Source organism: Ailuropoda melanoleuca, chromosome 8 (genome assembly GCF_002007445.2).
Source record: "Ailuropoda melanoleuca isolate Jingjing chromosome 8, ASM200744v2, whole genome shotgun sequence".
Lineage (NCBI taxonomy): Eukaryota > Metazoa > Chordata > Mammalia > Carnivora > Ursidae > Ailuropoda > Ailuropoda melanoleuca.
In genome coordinates, this window is record NC_048225.1 from 81,734,025 (window position 1) to 81,749,048 (window position 15,024).

At 37.5% G+C, this 15,024-nt stretch overlaps 1 protein-coding gene across 7 annotated transcripts in view; it reads left to right on the forward strand.

Moving 5' to 3' along the window:
* RASAL2 (RAS protein activator like 2) overlaps nucleotides 1-15,024 on the forward strand; it is a 365,023-nt gene that overhangs the window by 320,597 nt on the left and 29,402 nt on the right. For all 7 annotated transcript variants that reach the window (XM_011220942.3, XM_002916183.4, XM_034666769.1 and 4 more), the window contains 4 exons: nucleotides 3,006-3,159; nucleotides 5,009-5,107; nucleotides 5,649-6,203; nucleotides 8,769-8,913. In XM_011220942.3, the coding sequence (XP_011219244.1) occupies nucleotides 3,006-3,159; nucleotides 5,009-5,107; nucleotides 5,649-6,203; nucleotides 8,769-8,913 (953 nt within the window). The remainder of the gene's footprint in view (nucleotides 1-3,005; nucleotides 3,160-5,008; nucleotides 5,108-5,648; nucleotides 6,204-8,768; nucleotides 8,914-15,024) is intronic.

Here is a 15,024-nt window from a genome sequence, read left to right on the forward strand (position 1 = left end):
TACAGGAGGAGGTAAACATGATTTAGAGGGGACTTGAGTTACTAATGCTATTACATAGAAATATTTGCCCAGATAATACCTCCCCCCACCCTCAAGCCATTCCCAGGCTGCTTGATCTTCCTGTTTACTGTAACCCTGCTTCTCTGGGAATTACTTCTGTCTTCCCCGAGACTTTCTTCCCAATACAGGAAGGGCTTGCTTATTTATTCAGTAGTAATGTTGCACATACTGGTGACGTTGGTGTTCAGTTTATGGGTGTGAGGGTATAAGTATGTGTACACACACACATATGTGAACAATAGGAGATTGTGAACTATGTGTTAATAATTGCACTTTCAGTAACTAAAAGAAGTTTTGAATTCTGATTCCAGGTCCCTCTGTTGTAATATCTGTTGATGGCTGCCTTTGGAAGTTAGACATGAGTATCAAAATGAAATTTGTTCAGCACTGGAAATACAGTGAATAAGAATTTTATCCAATTTTCTATTTTAAAACAGATTGTGTAATCCAGATAAATTAATATAAAATAATACCTAGGAACATTAAACTACGGTAAACATGCAAAGGAAATAGAACAGATGTGAGAGAAAGATTGTTCTTGCAAGTGGGATGTAACAAATACCTTCTAGTGGAGGACAGGGAATCACGGAGGAGGCGAGCCACAGCTCAGATGTGTCCCCAAGTGAAGAGATTCTCCTCCACCTGCAGAGTTGCCTCTGGCTTTTTCCTACAGCCTTTGACTTTGAGAAACTGTGAGTGGAAATGAGTAGGGACATTGCCATTCCTTCCTTCCTGTCTTAAAATGGTCATGTTCGCAGAGCACGCTCCCGAGTCCTTCAAACCACAGCTTCTCCCTGCTGCCTCCCAGCCCTGCTCTCCTTCTAGGTGGAGCACCATGGCAACAGGCCCAGCCTAGAGCCCAGAACCTTGTTTGTGTTACCTGAGGGGCTGGCTGGCTGCAGCCTGAGGAAGAGAAGAAGGAATATTACCGATCCTGCAGCCTCTTTGGAAGATGACTTCACGTTGTCTTGTTTGGGCTTCTGTTCGACTTCTATTGGAGACTTGAAATTACACCTGGAAAACGTTTATCCAAAGATGTTATCAGTCAGCGAAGGCAGCAGGGAAAGTCTGTTCTGTTGGTTCTTGTCTTCTAAGCAGAGTTGTTTTCTGAGGTAGTGCAGAAAGTGCCTCACGACGCCGGGACATGCGGCTCCGCTATGATTTGGGGTTGCGCTGCCAGGTGGCTGTACCATTGCTTCATGTAGGTAGGCATTTCTTTTGTTGAAAATGAAATTAATTTCTGCTTGAGAATATTTTCCTTGAGAATTTTCAAAATAAAAGTAAGCCCTTTGTCATACCTGCTTCAATTTCAAATAGGCCTTAATCTTTGCTATCGGGAGAGCATGAGTGGCTTTTCCCTTCCAAACAACTCCTCCTGGGGAAAATGGGCTGGGATGATTGTTTTATAGGTATTTTAAAAACATTACAGTATCCTCTTAACTCCACTGGCTCCCTGTGAAACATGCTGGGAAAGGTTATATGGTAATTATATGAAAGAAAATTTTTTTCATAGCCTTTAGTTATTTATAGTTGCGGTGGTGTGTTTGCAGTATATATGTCGTTGTCTTATCCAAGAGAACAAAAGGAAAGAAATGTCACCTTGTTATATTTTCATGTACAAAACATTCAGTGGCATTTGACCTTAGAAAGGCTGCTGAGTATCAGAACACATGTTTTTCAGTGTAAATGGTAGTTGTTTTTCATGTGTGTGGAAAGAAGAATGAATGCAAATTCTTACTGCTTGAGATGTTTCTTACTATATGGGGTTTGATGAAGCAATGTGAGAATGGAAACAAAAGGGAAAGAGCAGCCTTTAGTGCTAGCTTCCTGTATCTCATTGTTGTGTAATGTAACTGAAAGCCACTCTGATATTAATGTAGTCGTTTCAAGGAAATAAATGAAACTCCTTATTTAATGTGTTTTACAAAAACAAATGTCTGTACACAAGGTATTTCTTTTTATTCCTATTACTGGGTACTTCTACTCAAAACATATATTTAATTCTGGGCGTTTTAGTCAATAAATTCAATAATTATTGAGTAAAACTGCTTGGCTATCCGGTTCTGGATCCAAGAATATTTTACTTTATATCTTTTGACTTTGTTAATTCTTCCCAAGCTGGAAGGCAGCGAGGGACTAGCTCCTGTCATGACGGGAGTCATTCCCAACATTCCTTTTTAAACAACTGAGAAACAGAATCAGTCAGGATGCCTGAATGGTGTTGACAAAGATTTGTTCTTCTAGATGAGAGTTTGAACATTTCTTTGGAGGGTGGGAGGTTTCTTCAAGGCATTTTATTCTTTATTCATGTTTATACAGTAAAGCATGGATATGACCAAATGCTTGCCAGAAAAGAATTCCACATTGAGATGGAAATCAGATCTTTTGAAAGGCAGGGTCTTGTGCTGAAAAGTTTGGCTTTGATTCTGTCTGTGAGTGTGTTTATTCTGCCAAAGCAGAAAGAAACGGAATGAGGGTTCAGCCACTATTATTTTGTCAAGGAGAGAAGAGGTTCAAGCTATAACATGAAAAAAAGAGAAAGAAGTAAAACGTGTCTTTTGATAATACCATTGCATGAAAAAAGAATATATAAGCTATCTTGAATAGTGTATATTTCCTCATCTTCAAGATAGGAAATGAGGATAAAAACAGTGTCTTTGGTGGAGCTTTTTGAACTCCCTTGAGATTGGTGAAGTTATAATATGTTTTCGTGTTGTACTGAAAAAAAGTTTGTATATGTGTGTACACACACAAATATATATGCAGTTTATATGTGCCATGTGAGTATGGTTACTATTAGTATTGTGGATTAACTAGTAATTTGCTCCTTATCTACTTTTCCCTTAGGAATTTATCCATTTGTTGTTAGCCTCCAGCGCATTAGTCCTTCATTTTCTTGTTGGCCAAGTGGTTACGCTGTCTACAATATCTTTTTCTACTTTTAGGGCTCGTGGTCTGCCTAAACTAAAAGAGTCACGTTCCCATGAGTCCTTACTGAGCCCTTGCAGCGCGGTGGAATGTCTGGATCTTGGCAGAGGAGAGCCTGTATCAGTGAAACCACTCCATAGTAGCATCCTTGGACAAGACTTCTGCTTTGAGGTAAAAAGCAGAGAAAGAAGGAAAAGAGGTTAAACACCAAACAGATTTTCTATCCAGTAATTTTATAATTTCATTACTGTGGTATCGATAATTTGATCATCTTAAGTGACTTCCAGTTGCTGAAAATTGCCTACTTATAGGAAAAAAGTTGGAAATCTATTAATCTAATTATATTGGTCATTAAAGTTATTGATGATAGCTTCTCATTCCTTTTGGCCTAGTCTGCTTTCAGAATAAATGGGTTCTTATTATATTCTCGGCAGAGGTCACAAGCCTAACAATAACTTACTAAGTAAGTATTTTAATTTTTTAGTTTTAATAAAGATATCGCCCACTATATTCTTTTTCTCCTGAAAACCTAAGCCCCCAATTTTAATGATTCTTTGAGAAGATTGACCAAAACCATAATTTTTCTAACTACAACCTGGGCAGTTCAAGATCCGAGACTGTGTCTTATTTATTTTTGTAATCCCCTGCACACAGCCCAGTTCCTGGCACATTGTGGGTGCCTAATTTCTTGAATGAATAAATTGCTCTTCACCAATAAATTATGACCATCACTTTTTATAAGGTAATTTCTCCCTCCCAAATTAAATGTACACAATTGACGATTTGTAATTTAAAGTTTAAAACTATATATATACACATATACACACATATATAGATTATATTACATATATTGCACACATATATGTATGTGTGTATGTATATTGTTAGGGTTAAGATTTGATTAAATAACAGGAACTTACTAAGTGACTAATAGGAATCCTGTGATAGATGGTGTAGAAGTTGAAAGGTGTTTGATTCCTGTTCTTATGGATCTACCCTGTCCAGCAGTATAATGCTAGCCAAATATGTGATCTAAAAATCTGAAATTTTATTAAACCCAAATATCATCATTTTAACATGTAACTAATATCAAATTATCAATGAGATTTTTTACATCCTTTTATAAATTTTTTTAAGTTAAGTCTTCAAAAGCTGATGTGTATTTTACGTTTACAATACATCTCATTTTGGACTAGCTGCATTTCAGGTGTTCACTAGCCACCTGTGGCTAGCAGCTACCATACTGAACAGTATACATAATCTGCTCTGATTCACTAGGTTATATAACTGTAGATTGAGTTAATATGTGAGCACACTTGAACTATTTGAACAGGTCATTTATTGGTGTTCTTTTTTCACAAAAGTCACATGGATTTTCCCATATTTGTGGAACTCAGTTCAACAGGCTGTATACCAGGCCCAGTGTGAGGTGCTAGGTATATAGAAAGCATAGTTCATTTTTAAAGGACAACAATAGTAGTGGTCAATAACTGGAAATGAACACGCTGGTTGCCTAGTGAAGGAGAAGTGTGTTCCAAAGACATTAATTCAGTACTGCTAAACCTTCTCACTTGCATGGAGTACCTTTTCAGTAATATTATAGCGAAGGCAGTTCCAAGATATTTGACAAGTTATTTTAGAGGCTCTCTTGCATTTTCAGTTATTTTTTTGTTAACTCAAGATTGAGCATATTTGTTGGCAAGTATTTTAAGATGTGGCCTGGAAGGGTTTTAATTTTGACCTTTCCAAACCAAAGACCAGTTTTAGGTTCCTGCCCTGAATTCTCAATGGCTTTTGTTCTCCTACCTGGAGTTGCGAGTGGCTGCTCCGTACATGAGAGAACAGAAAGCAGACGTAAATGCAGATTAGCGCTGTCCCAGGACCACCATGTAGCATTTTGGGGTTGTGTGTGATGGTTTAGGTTCATAGCATATTCCTAACTCATTAATGATAGAATTATGAAGATAGAGCCCCCAAACCTTGTATTTCCTTTTCCTTATCTCTAATCTTTATGTTGAAGGTTACATACTTAAGTGGAAGCAAATGCTTCAGCTGTAACTCCGCTTCAGAGAGAGATAAGTGGATGGAAAACCTTCGTAGGACCGTTCAACCAAATAAGGTAATAGTGGCTCTGAGAATCTAAAAAATGTATAACTCGGTAAGCAGTAAGTTGATAGAAGGTAAATGCGGCAATCCCACCTTAATTTTTATTTACATGTTATGCCATTTTACACTCAAAATAACCTTACTGCAGATATTATTGTGATTTTACTAGTGGGGGTAAGAAAACTCAGAAGTTACATGATGTGCCCAGGTCAGAAGCTGGTGCATGACAGAAGTAGGACTAGAACACTAGTTTCTTAAACTACTTATCTCTTATTTGCAGAAACTGGCCCATTTGCCACTAGGCTGGCTATATTAGAACTGACATTACAGGATGATACTTTTTTTAACCCAAGTGAATTGACTGTATGAGGCTAAAATTCTGATATCTTCTTATTTAGACCTTGCTATTTTCTCGAACAAAGAGAAAGCAATCCCTTTCATTATTTAATGACTACCCTTAATAAAGTGCCTGGTCAGTATCACCTACTCTAAAAGGAAAATGTTGTTTTTCTGGGACTTCAGTTTTCCCACTAGACTTTGTTGCTTTTTTATAGGACAATTGCAGACGAGCTGAAAATGTTCTTCGTTTATGGATCATTGAAGCCAAGGACCTTGCCCCTAAAAAGAAATATTTCTGTGAACTGTGCCTTGATGATACCCTCTTTGCTCGTACAACCAGCAAGACCAAAGCGGATAATATTTTCTGGGGTGAACATTTTGAATTCTACAGCCTTCCACCTCTTCATAGCATCACAGTTCACATTTATAAAGATGTGGAAAAAAAGAAAAAAAAAGACAAGAATAATTACGTAGGGCTAGTCAACATTCCCACTGCCAGTGTGACTGGTCGCCAATTTGTAGAAAAGTGGTATCCAGTGAGTACCCCTACACCCAACAAAGGAAAGACAGGAGGTCCTTCTATTCGGATTAAGTCACGTTTCCAAACTATCACCATTCTGCCTATGGAGCAATACAAAGAATTTGCAGAATTCGTCACCAGCAACTATACCATGCTGTGTTCTGTGCTTGAACCAGTAATTAGTGTGAGAAATAAAGAGGAGTTGGCCTGTGCCTTAGTGCACATTCTTCAAAGTACTGGCAGAGCCAAGGTAAGTGAAGAAGGCGGGTTGAGTTACCCAAAATCTCTTTCCTACCTTTTATGAAGAAGTATATAGGGGCGCCTGGGTGGCAAAGCGGTTAAGCGTCTGCCTTCGGCTCAGGGCGTGATTCGGCGTTACGGGATCGAGCTCCACATCAGGCTCCTCCGTTAGGAGCCTGCTTCTTCCTCTCCCACTCCCCCTGCTTGTGTTCCCTCTCTCGCTGGCTGTCTCTATCTCTGTCAAATAAATATAAAATCTTTAAAAAAGAAAAGTATATATACTATGTTTCATGTAGAGATCCAGATTGGAGAAGTATGCTTTACTATTGGTTAAAAAAAAAAAAAATTTTAGGAAGGAAGCCTATTAGTAGTAGTAGTAGATCCAGGGATTGGGGATTATAAAACAAAGAAGTAACATGGAGAAACCAGCAGATATTTATTTAAAGTCCATTTGCATGAAACATAGATACCAGGGCTAGCTCTTTATTGTCTGACAGAAGAAATTGTACGGTTGGCGTGCTAATTCCACAGTGTGTTCAAGATTATCTGTAGTTCCAGAGTGTGCTGAATGATGGTTATACTCCCCACTGTATTTTAAGTTAGGATTAACTGATGACTCTATTCCCTAGTCACAGAAGGAGGTAGTCCAGAAGCATGGTAGGCAACGACAGGAGTCTTCATGGAACTAAAATACCAAGGGATATTGATTAGTAGCTGTTTCATGATAGTCTTAACCTCATTTCACCTTGAATAGAAGTAAAAATTCAGGAAGATGGAAAAAGAGAAATATGCTAATTATATGAAGAAAACCAACCAATAGTCTTTGATCAGCCTAAACTATGGTAATTACCATCTCTATGAGGCATATTCGCTAGGCTGAGTCTTCATTGTATTGTATACAAATGGATCATGGTAAAATTGTATTTTAGATCTGGGGTTCACAGCTAGAATAATTTATTTAGAACGAAACAATAAAAGTAAGATCTTTTAAGATTTCTTGATACAAATCAGAATAATATATCAGTTTATTCAATATACAGTCCCTTATCTAACTGCCTTCCTACTGATTATCATTTTTGTAGTTGAATGTTCTGATAATAATTTTGAGTTTTCTAGTCTTACAAGTGCATACGAGTTTGGGGTGAGGTGCCATTGAAATTTGGAATTTCATCTTTGAAATTGTATGGATGTGTTCATTCTGCTCTTCCATTGCTTAAGTTTCTATATATATATATATATACACACACACACATATATATATCTTGATATATATATATAACTCTATTGAGGTACAGTTTATATACAATACACCCATTTTAAGTGGAAAGTGCAATGAGTTTTGACATATTATGCACCCATGGAAACTACAACAGTCAAAATACAGAATGTTACCATCACCCCCATAAATCTCCTCCTGTTCCTTAGCACATGAGTTGTAATAATAATTCCTACATTTTTGTAACTCTTACTTTGTTGAGCTGCCCCAGAGTAAATCCCATTAATGTTCAAAATGCTTAATTTAAAGTAAAAGTAAATTAGCATATTTCCTTTGTTTTGGGTTTTGGAGTCTTTGAAATAGCCAATGAATATATAAAATTCCAAATATGATTTTACTATGTTTAAACAATAAACATTGAATTTTACATCAAATTAATCTATAAGACTATTGAGAAATGAACCAGCTATTCCTTAAAGGCTTTATTTCTCCTTATGCCTTTTTTCTGGATGGATGGATGGAGCTAGATAGATAGATAATCAGCCTACAAAATAATTGAAGTGTTAAGTTTAAGAAATTCCATGTTGACACCATGGATCAATTTATAACTATATATATTGAACACCTAATATGTACCAGAAACTGTTAAATGCTGAAGATCTAGAAATGACTAAAAATAGACACTGTCTTTGGCCTCATGGGGTTTACAGTCTTCTGGGGGAAACAGATAAAAAATCAAGTACTTACAGAAATAAATGTGTGATTACAGTGAGAAATGCTGAGGGAAAAAAGATATATATGGCACTATGAGAGTGGGGAATAGGAGACCTGACTGATGCTGGTTCAGAGAAGGCTTCACTGAGGAAATGAGGTACAAACTAGGATCCAAAGGATTTGAGGAATTAACTCCATGACAGTGAGGCCAGGAGTGAAGCAGAACTGGGAACAGCACTTGCAGAAGCTTTGTGGCAAATAGACAGGATCATGTGTTAGAAGGGGCTTGGTGTTATTTGAGGGCCTAAAGAGAAGCCCCTTGAGGCTGGAATGGAATGCAGAGAGAATGGCATACGAGGAGGCTAGGGAGGTGGACAGAAACCAGAACATACAGGGACTCATGGGCCACATGCAGAAGTATGATCTTTATCAAAAGTGTGATGGAAAACCTTTGAAGGAATTTTAAACTTAGGGCTGGTGATACCTAAGCCAGCCCTAAGTTTAAATTGACTTCCTTCTTTCAGATGAATCAGGCAGCTTTAGTTTGAAAGCAGCATTCTCAGGATGTCTGATATTTCATTGGTTTCTTGTAACCTATATTATTTTTTCATTTACTTTGTGCCTGATTGAACATTTTTCTACCAGGATTTTCTCACTGACTTGGTGATGTCTGAGGTGGATCGCTGTGGAGAGCATGACGTGTTGATCTTCAGAGAGAACACCATTGCCACCAAATCCATTGAGGAATACCTCAAGTTGGTGGGACAACAGTATCTTCACGATGCATTGGGTATGGAGAAGAAACACATTGTTTTCTTTGCCTTTCAGTTTTGTTATTTCACTCTCATAGGACAAACAAATTGAGCTCAAATTCGGCATGTTACTTAGTTCTAGCTGACTAACTAGAGTGTTAAAAGTTTGAGTTTCAGCTGTAAGTCTCTGTAGTACTCACAAGTGGTACTGCTTTATAACGCGTTGATTTATTCCAATAAGTACAGAAAAAGAAAGCTCATCAGCATATTCAGCTACCCGCCAGGGCCCTCAAGATCCTGACGCTAAGATACCCAATATGAGTGGATGTTACTACTAGATCTGAGGGTACCTGTTTCCCCCAAAGTGTTGATTATTTACATTATGATACAAATATATTACCTAAATCTTGAAAGTGTTAACATTTGTTAACATGCATCAAAAGTTAAAAAACTCTTGCCATGGGGCGCCTGGGTTAAGTGGCTGCCTTCAGCTCAGGTCATGATCCCAGGGTCCTGGGATCGAGCCCCACATCAGGATCCCTGCTCAGCAGGGAGCCTCCTTCTCCCTCTCCCTCTGCTTGCCGCTCTGCCTACCTGTGTGTGCTCTCTCTCTCTCTGTCAAGTAAATAAATAAAATCTTTAAAAACAAACAAACAAATCTCTTGCCAGTTCCCACAACTCCCAATTTCTGCCTTCAAGCTCTCTAGAATTTTCAATAATTACTACATTTTGTCCAATCAGTAGTTCTTGCTGACTAGGCCGCTCACCTGGAATTCCAGATCCGGTCTTGAAATTCAGGTATTACAACTACCAGAGTAAGGCACTGTGCTGGGTGACATACATCATGATAAAGCAGATGCTGAGTTTCTTGAAGAACATAGTCATTTCTTTTATCTTCATACCCCCAGTACTTCCCACAGAATGTAGAGCTGCACCATCATACACAAACGTAATGTGAGTCACATGTGAGTAATTTAAATTTCCTAGTCGTCACAGTATAAAAGAGGTAAAGAGAAACAGGTAAAATTAATTTTAGTAACATTATAGTTAACCCAATATATCCAAATATTATTTAGCAGGTTATCAATATAAAAATTATTAGCGAGGCATAGTACTTTTTTTCATACTAACTCTTTAAAATTTGGTATTTTGCATTCGTTACACATTCCAGTTTGTGCAAGCCACATTTCAAGTGCTCAGTAGTCACATGTGACAATCAAGTGTAGACAGTAAGTTATGTTGAATAAATGGAGAGATTTTTGCCCTCAGGGAGTTTATAAGATAGGGAGATAAGAAAGATAAGGATATCCCTATAACAAAAAGAAAGAGAGATCCTGTGCTTTTTCAAAGAATTAAATAAATTAATTCTAGCTGACAGAATTATGGAATTTCCCATGTAAGATACATAAACAGTGTGTGTGTAGCTTGAAGAGTAGAAAGGTTATATAAAAACAGATATTGGACAAGGGAAGTAGTAGGAATTGGCATAGGGGAAAGAACCACACGGGAAAAAAGGCATGAAGGTATGAGAGAACCAGGCATGTATGAAATAAAATTAATGAGCTGAAAAATGAAATAGACAAGTCAACAACAACAAAAAAGATTAGAGAAACAATGAGAACCAGTTTGTTGAGAGCCTTGAATGCCGGGCTGAGGAGTTTAGATTTTACAGTAATCACTTGGTGAGCCACTTCAAGTTTTGAGCAGGGTATTTTCAATAGAATTAGTTTAACAAAATGATTAAAATGTGTTGGTGAAGAAAGTGACTGAAAAAGAAGCCATTGTGAGAAGGAAGGCAAGAAATCAGGAGCCTCTGAATGATGTGGTCACCAAGAGTAAGAGGAAAGGGGAATCTGAGAAAAACTAAAGAAGTTGAGCTGATGGGACATGGCAACTTGTCAGTTTGTGAGAATGGGCCAGGGTAAGGGCTGGAGACTGATATTATAATGAATGTTGGGCCTTGAGTTACTAGAAGGATGATGAGATTCTCGACAGAAATAAAGAACATAGAAGTAGTAGCCTTGAAAGATGGAAAGTGATATTTCCACTTCATGGGTACTCAATTTGAAGTTCTGGTAGAAAATCCCAGGGGTTCTAGGTGAGAAATCCCAAGACATCTTTCTAGGTGTCTCTTGGAAATTTAGGACTGAGTTACCCATGTGGAGGAATAAATGAAGTTACAGATCTTACGGTGCACCTGGGTTTATGATATAGATGGAAGGAAGGAGAGGAAACAGGGAAGTGATCACAAAGAGAAAGCACGTTTCCACACATGCAAACTAAGCAAGAAAACCAAGAAAATACTGATTCCTAAACACCAAAAGAGAAGAAAGCCTTGATAAAGTCAGAGATTGAGGAAGACAGAGATTAAAAAGAAAAAAATGGTTATTGCATTTGGCAACCTAAAGATCACTAGTGTTGGCTGGGACTGCTATCAGGAGGACAGGAACCGGGTTGTACGGGGTAAAATGTGAATGACTGCTCAAGAAATAGGCCCACTGTGTTTACATGAAGAGGATTCACTGTAGTAGCGATTAATTCCTACTCTGCAGAAGTAAATTTCGGGTCTTCCTGCTTCCTAGCTTCATATTCTTTTGTCTAAGTCGTGTGCTTTAGTTTAAGATCTAGTGGGAATTTGTAAGAATGGTGAAAATGGACTTTCATTGATATTGGGAAAGGTACAGAGGTTCATAGTCTCGCCGAAAGAGCTTATTACAGTCATATCCTAAAGTATACTTCATGGCTTGCTTTAATGATTTATACTGCCTTATAAAAGGCAATGATGAAGCATCTCAAACCGTAGTCTCCATTCTGTGGACATAGGGGTAAATATGTGTTGACTACCTACTTCTTAAAAATCAAGATCTATATTCTGCCATTCAGTGTACTAATAAACTGGATTTCCAAATAAATAACTTCCAAAGTGAAAAGTAGATGCGAGTGCTTTGATAGGACAGAGAATAATTAAATAGCTGATGGGCTAAATGAGACATGAAAATTCAGTGAGCATGAGAAGAAACTCAAATAACCCCCCATAGATCTCTGTTACCGTATTTATAACCCAAGAGCAAGGACCAGGGTAGTGAAAATGGCTGCTGCCTCCAAGAGCATAAAAAAAGTTACTTGATAGGATGCTTCAGGTCGGAGACTCTACTGCCTTCTTCCCGCTTCACTTCACATATTTCTAGTTAGACGTAACATCCTAGATGCTCAATGGCTAATTTTTCTCCTATATTTTACTTTTATGACAGAAACTCTCTTTTGAAGACAACTTACAGAGTGTGTCTTGGAGCCATTGTAAATTCAGATTTATTTTATATGGTTCGAGATGGTAATGTGATTTTTCAAATAGTAACCCTGCAAAACTACATAATTTTCAGTTACCTGAGAAAAAATCAATTATTTTAATATGAAACTGTACTTACTGTGGTAGGAGCCTTTAATACTACAATAGAGGAAGGCTTTATAATAATTATTATACAAAGAGGCTTCACAGTGAAGTCTCAGTAAACCAAAAAATTAATAAGGACAGCTGAGCACTCAGAATAATTAAAGTTTAGTTATATTTCATACACTTTGGGCAAAAAAAATAGATGCTGTTTCCAGGCTGCCTGAAGAAATATTGTTAAAATTTGCCAGTTTGGGCACCTAGGTGGCTCATTGGGTTAAGCGCCTGCCTTCCGCTCAGGTCATGATCTCAGGGTCTGGGATCGAGTCCCACATTGGGCCCTGGAGCCTCCCTCCCTTCCTCCCTTCCTCCCTCCCTCCCTCTGCTTCTCTCTCTCTCTGTCAAATAAATAAATCTTTTTAAAAAACGTTGCCAGTTATGTTGCACAGTATTTATCTTGGTTAAAACAGTATTATTTACTGTACAGACCCCACCTCACACTTAAAGCTTCCACCTGTTAACCCCTTTACCTTTCTGACTGAAATCAGACTGCATGTTGATGTCCTGTGACACATAGGACATACTATCAGTGAGATCTAGAAAAGCCCCTAAAGAGGCCTGATTTCCATCCTTGGTGGCAGAGGCAAAAATTTTTTTTTTTTTTTAGCAATAATATGGCCAGTTCTATTGACTTATTTCTACACACCTATTTAAATGCTAGATAGTAATGAGTTAATGATTTACATAGAAAACATGCATAGAATCTATTCTAGGCACAAACTTACATTTAAACAATATAGCGAGCACCCCTTTGGCTCAGATCTTTTTCAAAGCCAAGAGAGCAAATGCAAATGGATTACTGAATCTGTCTTGATTTTTGATCAAGTAAGCAGCTTCTAGGCATAAATCTATAAAAAGCTCACCTTTCAATGTGGTATCTTCCACATTATCAGACAGGTTTATAGTTTCAAAAATGAAAATAATTTTCTCAGTTTTGAAGGTATTTTAAATATATCATAATTGGGTTAAAAAAAAAAGTCTTTAGACAATTAATTAACTTCTGGACCCTTGCATTACTTGGCTCTTTCCTTGAAGAATAAAAAACAATTCTTAAAATTTATTAGTCATGTATTAATATTAGTATTGTTTCCTTAGACTAGATAAAACCTTAAGGAACTCACTAAACAGAATATTAGTGATATAAATTTAGAAGTGGGCTAACTTTTATATGGAATATTTGACACTGATGAGATTTAAATTTATCTACTGTAAATGAGGTAAATTATGTGGAAGCACATAGCATAAGGGACATTGAGAACATTTCAAATACAAATCTTGTGAGAAGTGGTAAATATTTTTGTTTGAGTCATTTTGCTTCATGAAAAATTATTTTCCAGTTGTATAGTTGTGCATATAAGTGCTTATTGTGTGGAGCCCCTACCAACCGCCGGGCACCGTATCAGCTACTTCTCACACATTCTTTCTGATCCTCGCCGCAGCTCTATAGGGTGGGAGTTATTAATGCCATTTTACAAATAAGGTAGCTGAAACTCAGACTATTTAAGGGACTTTTCAAGGCCCCCCAGCAGTTAAGTGATTTGACCCTAGATCTGTCTGGCTCCAAAACGTTCACTTCTTCCGTGTACTAATTTCCTATTCTCCAAGCATTTTTCTTCCAAATAATCACTTTCCAACCTCTCTTATAGCTATTTTGTAAAATCTTTCACTTACGTCACTACTAACCCTTTTAATAGAAAATGCTCCACGTGTTGCTGCTGCTGCTACTTAATTTTGCAGAAATTTTTGTTCACTTCTGTGAAATTTGTTAGAGCTAAGCTGAACCTCGAGAGATATAAGCAGATTTGAAAGGATCGTTGCAAAATCGACCCCTCTGTCATATAAAGACCTATAAAAACCCAGCAATACATACTATCATCTCTGATAAATAGTGAGCATCCACAGTGCTTTGGGAGCTATTAATAGGCTGGAAATTCAAACATGAACCGAAGCTGGCCTCTGACCCCCAAGATGTGGGGTTCACATCCCAGGGACGTGAACGTGAGACAGACATGTGAACAAATAATCACGAAACAGTGTGAGACATGGAACACTAGAACCTACACAATACATAGTGTATAGTGGAGGTTAATCAGGGAAGGTAAGGATTTGTTCTTGAGGAAATATGGGCATATCTCTGTAGAGGATGGGATATATGAACAGTGCCTCAAAACTCAACTTATTTGGGCAAATATTATATAAAGAAATGTTCTACAATTTTGTGCTATGTTGAATCTCCCCTTCACAAGAGGTAAGCCTAGAGACCCTTACTCGGATTTAAGTTTGGCACCAGCTTTAGCACTAAAAACCTTAGGTGGGCTGTTGAATCAAGGTTGTGTTCTTTTTTCTTCTAAAACAGTAACATTATTCACCCTGGTAGAAGGGCCTTATAACAAATAATGAGTTCCTGCTAATAAAATATATTTGTGGTTTTAGATAATAGATTTAAAATTATATCATTGTTTAAAGTAGTATCATTATTATTTTTATAAATACCATGATGGTGATGTTAGTGATTGCAGTTTTTCCACTTCCAGGATGAGGAAAATAAACATGATATATAGGAGGTAGTAACCCTTGGGTTCTAAAGCAGTAACAATCCTTTGTGCTCTCCATGTCAGGTCTCAGAAATTCCCATTCTACGTTAAGGACAGAAATCCGAAATCCTTTTATTCTGTTCAGGAGGACACTATTCATAGTTATA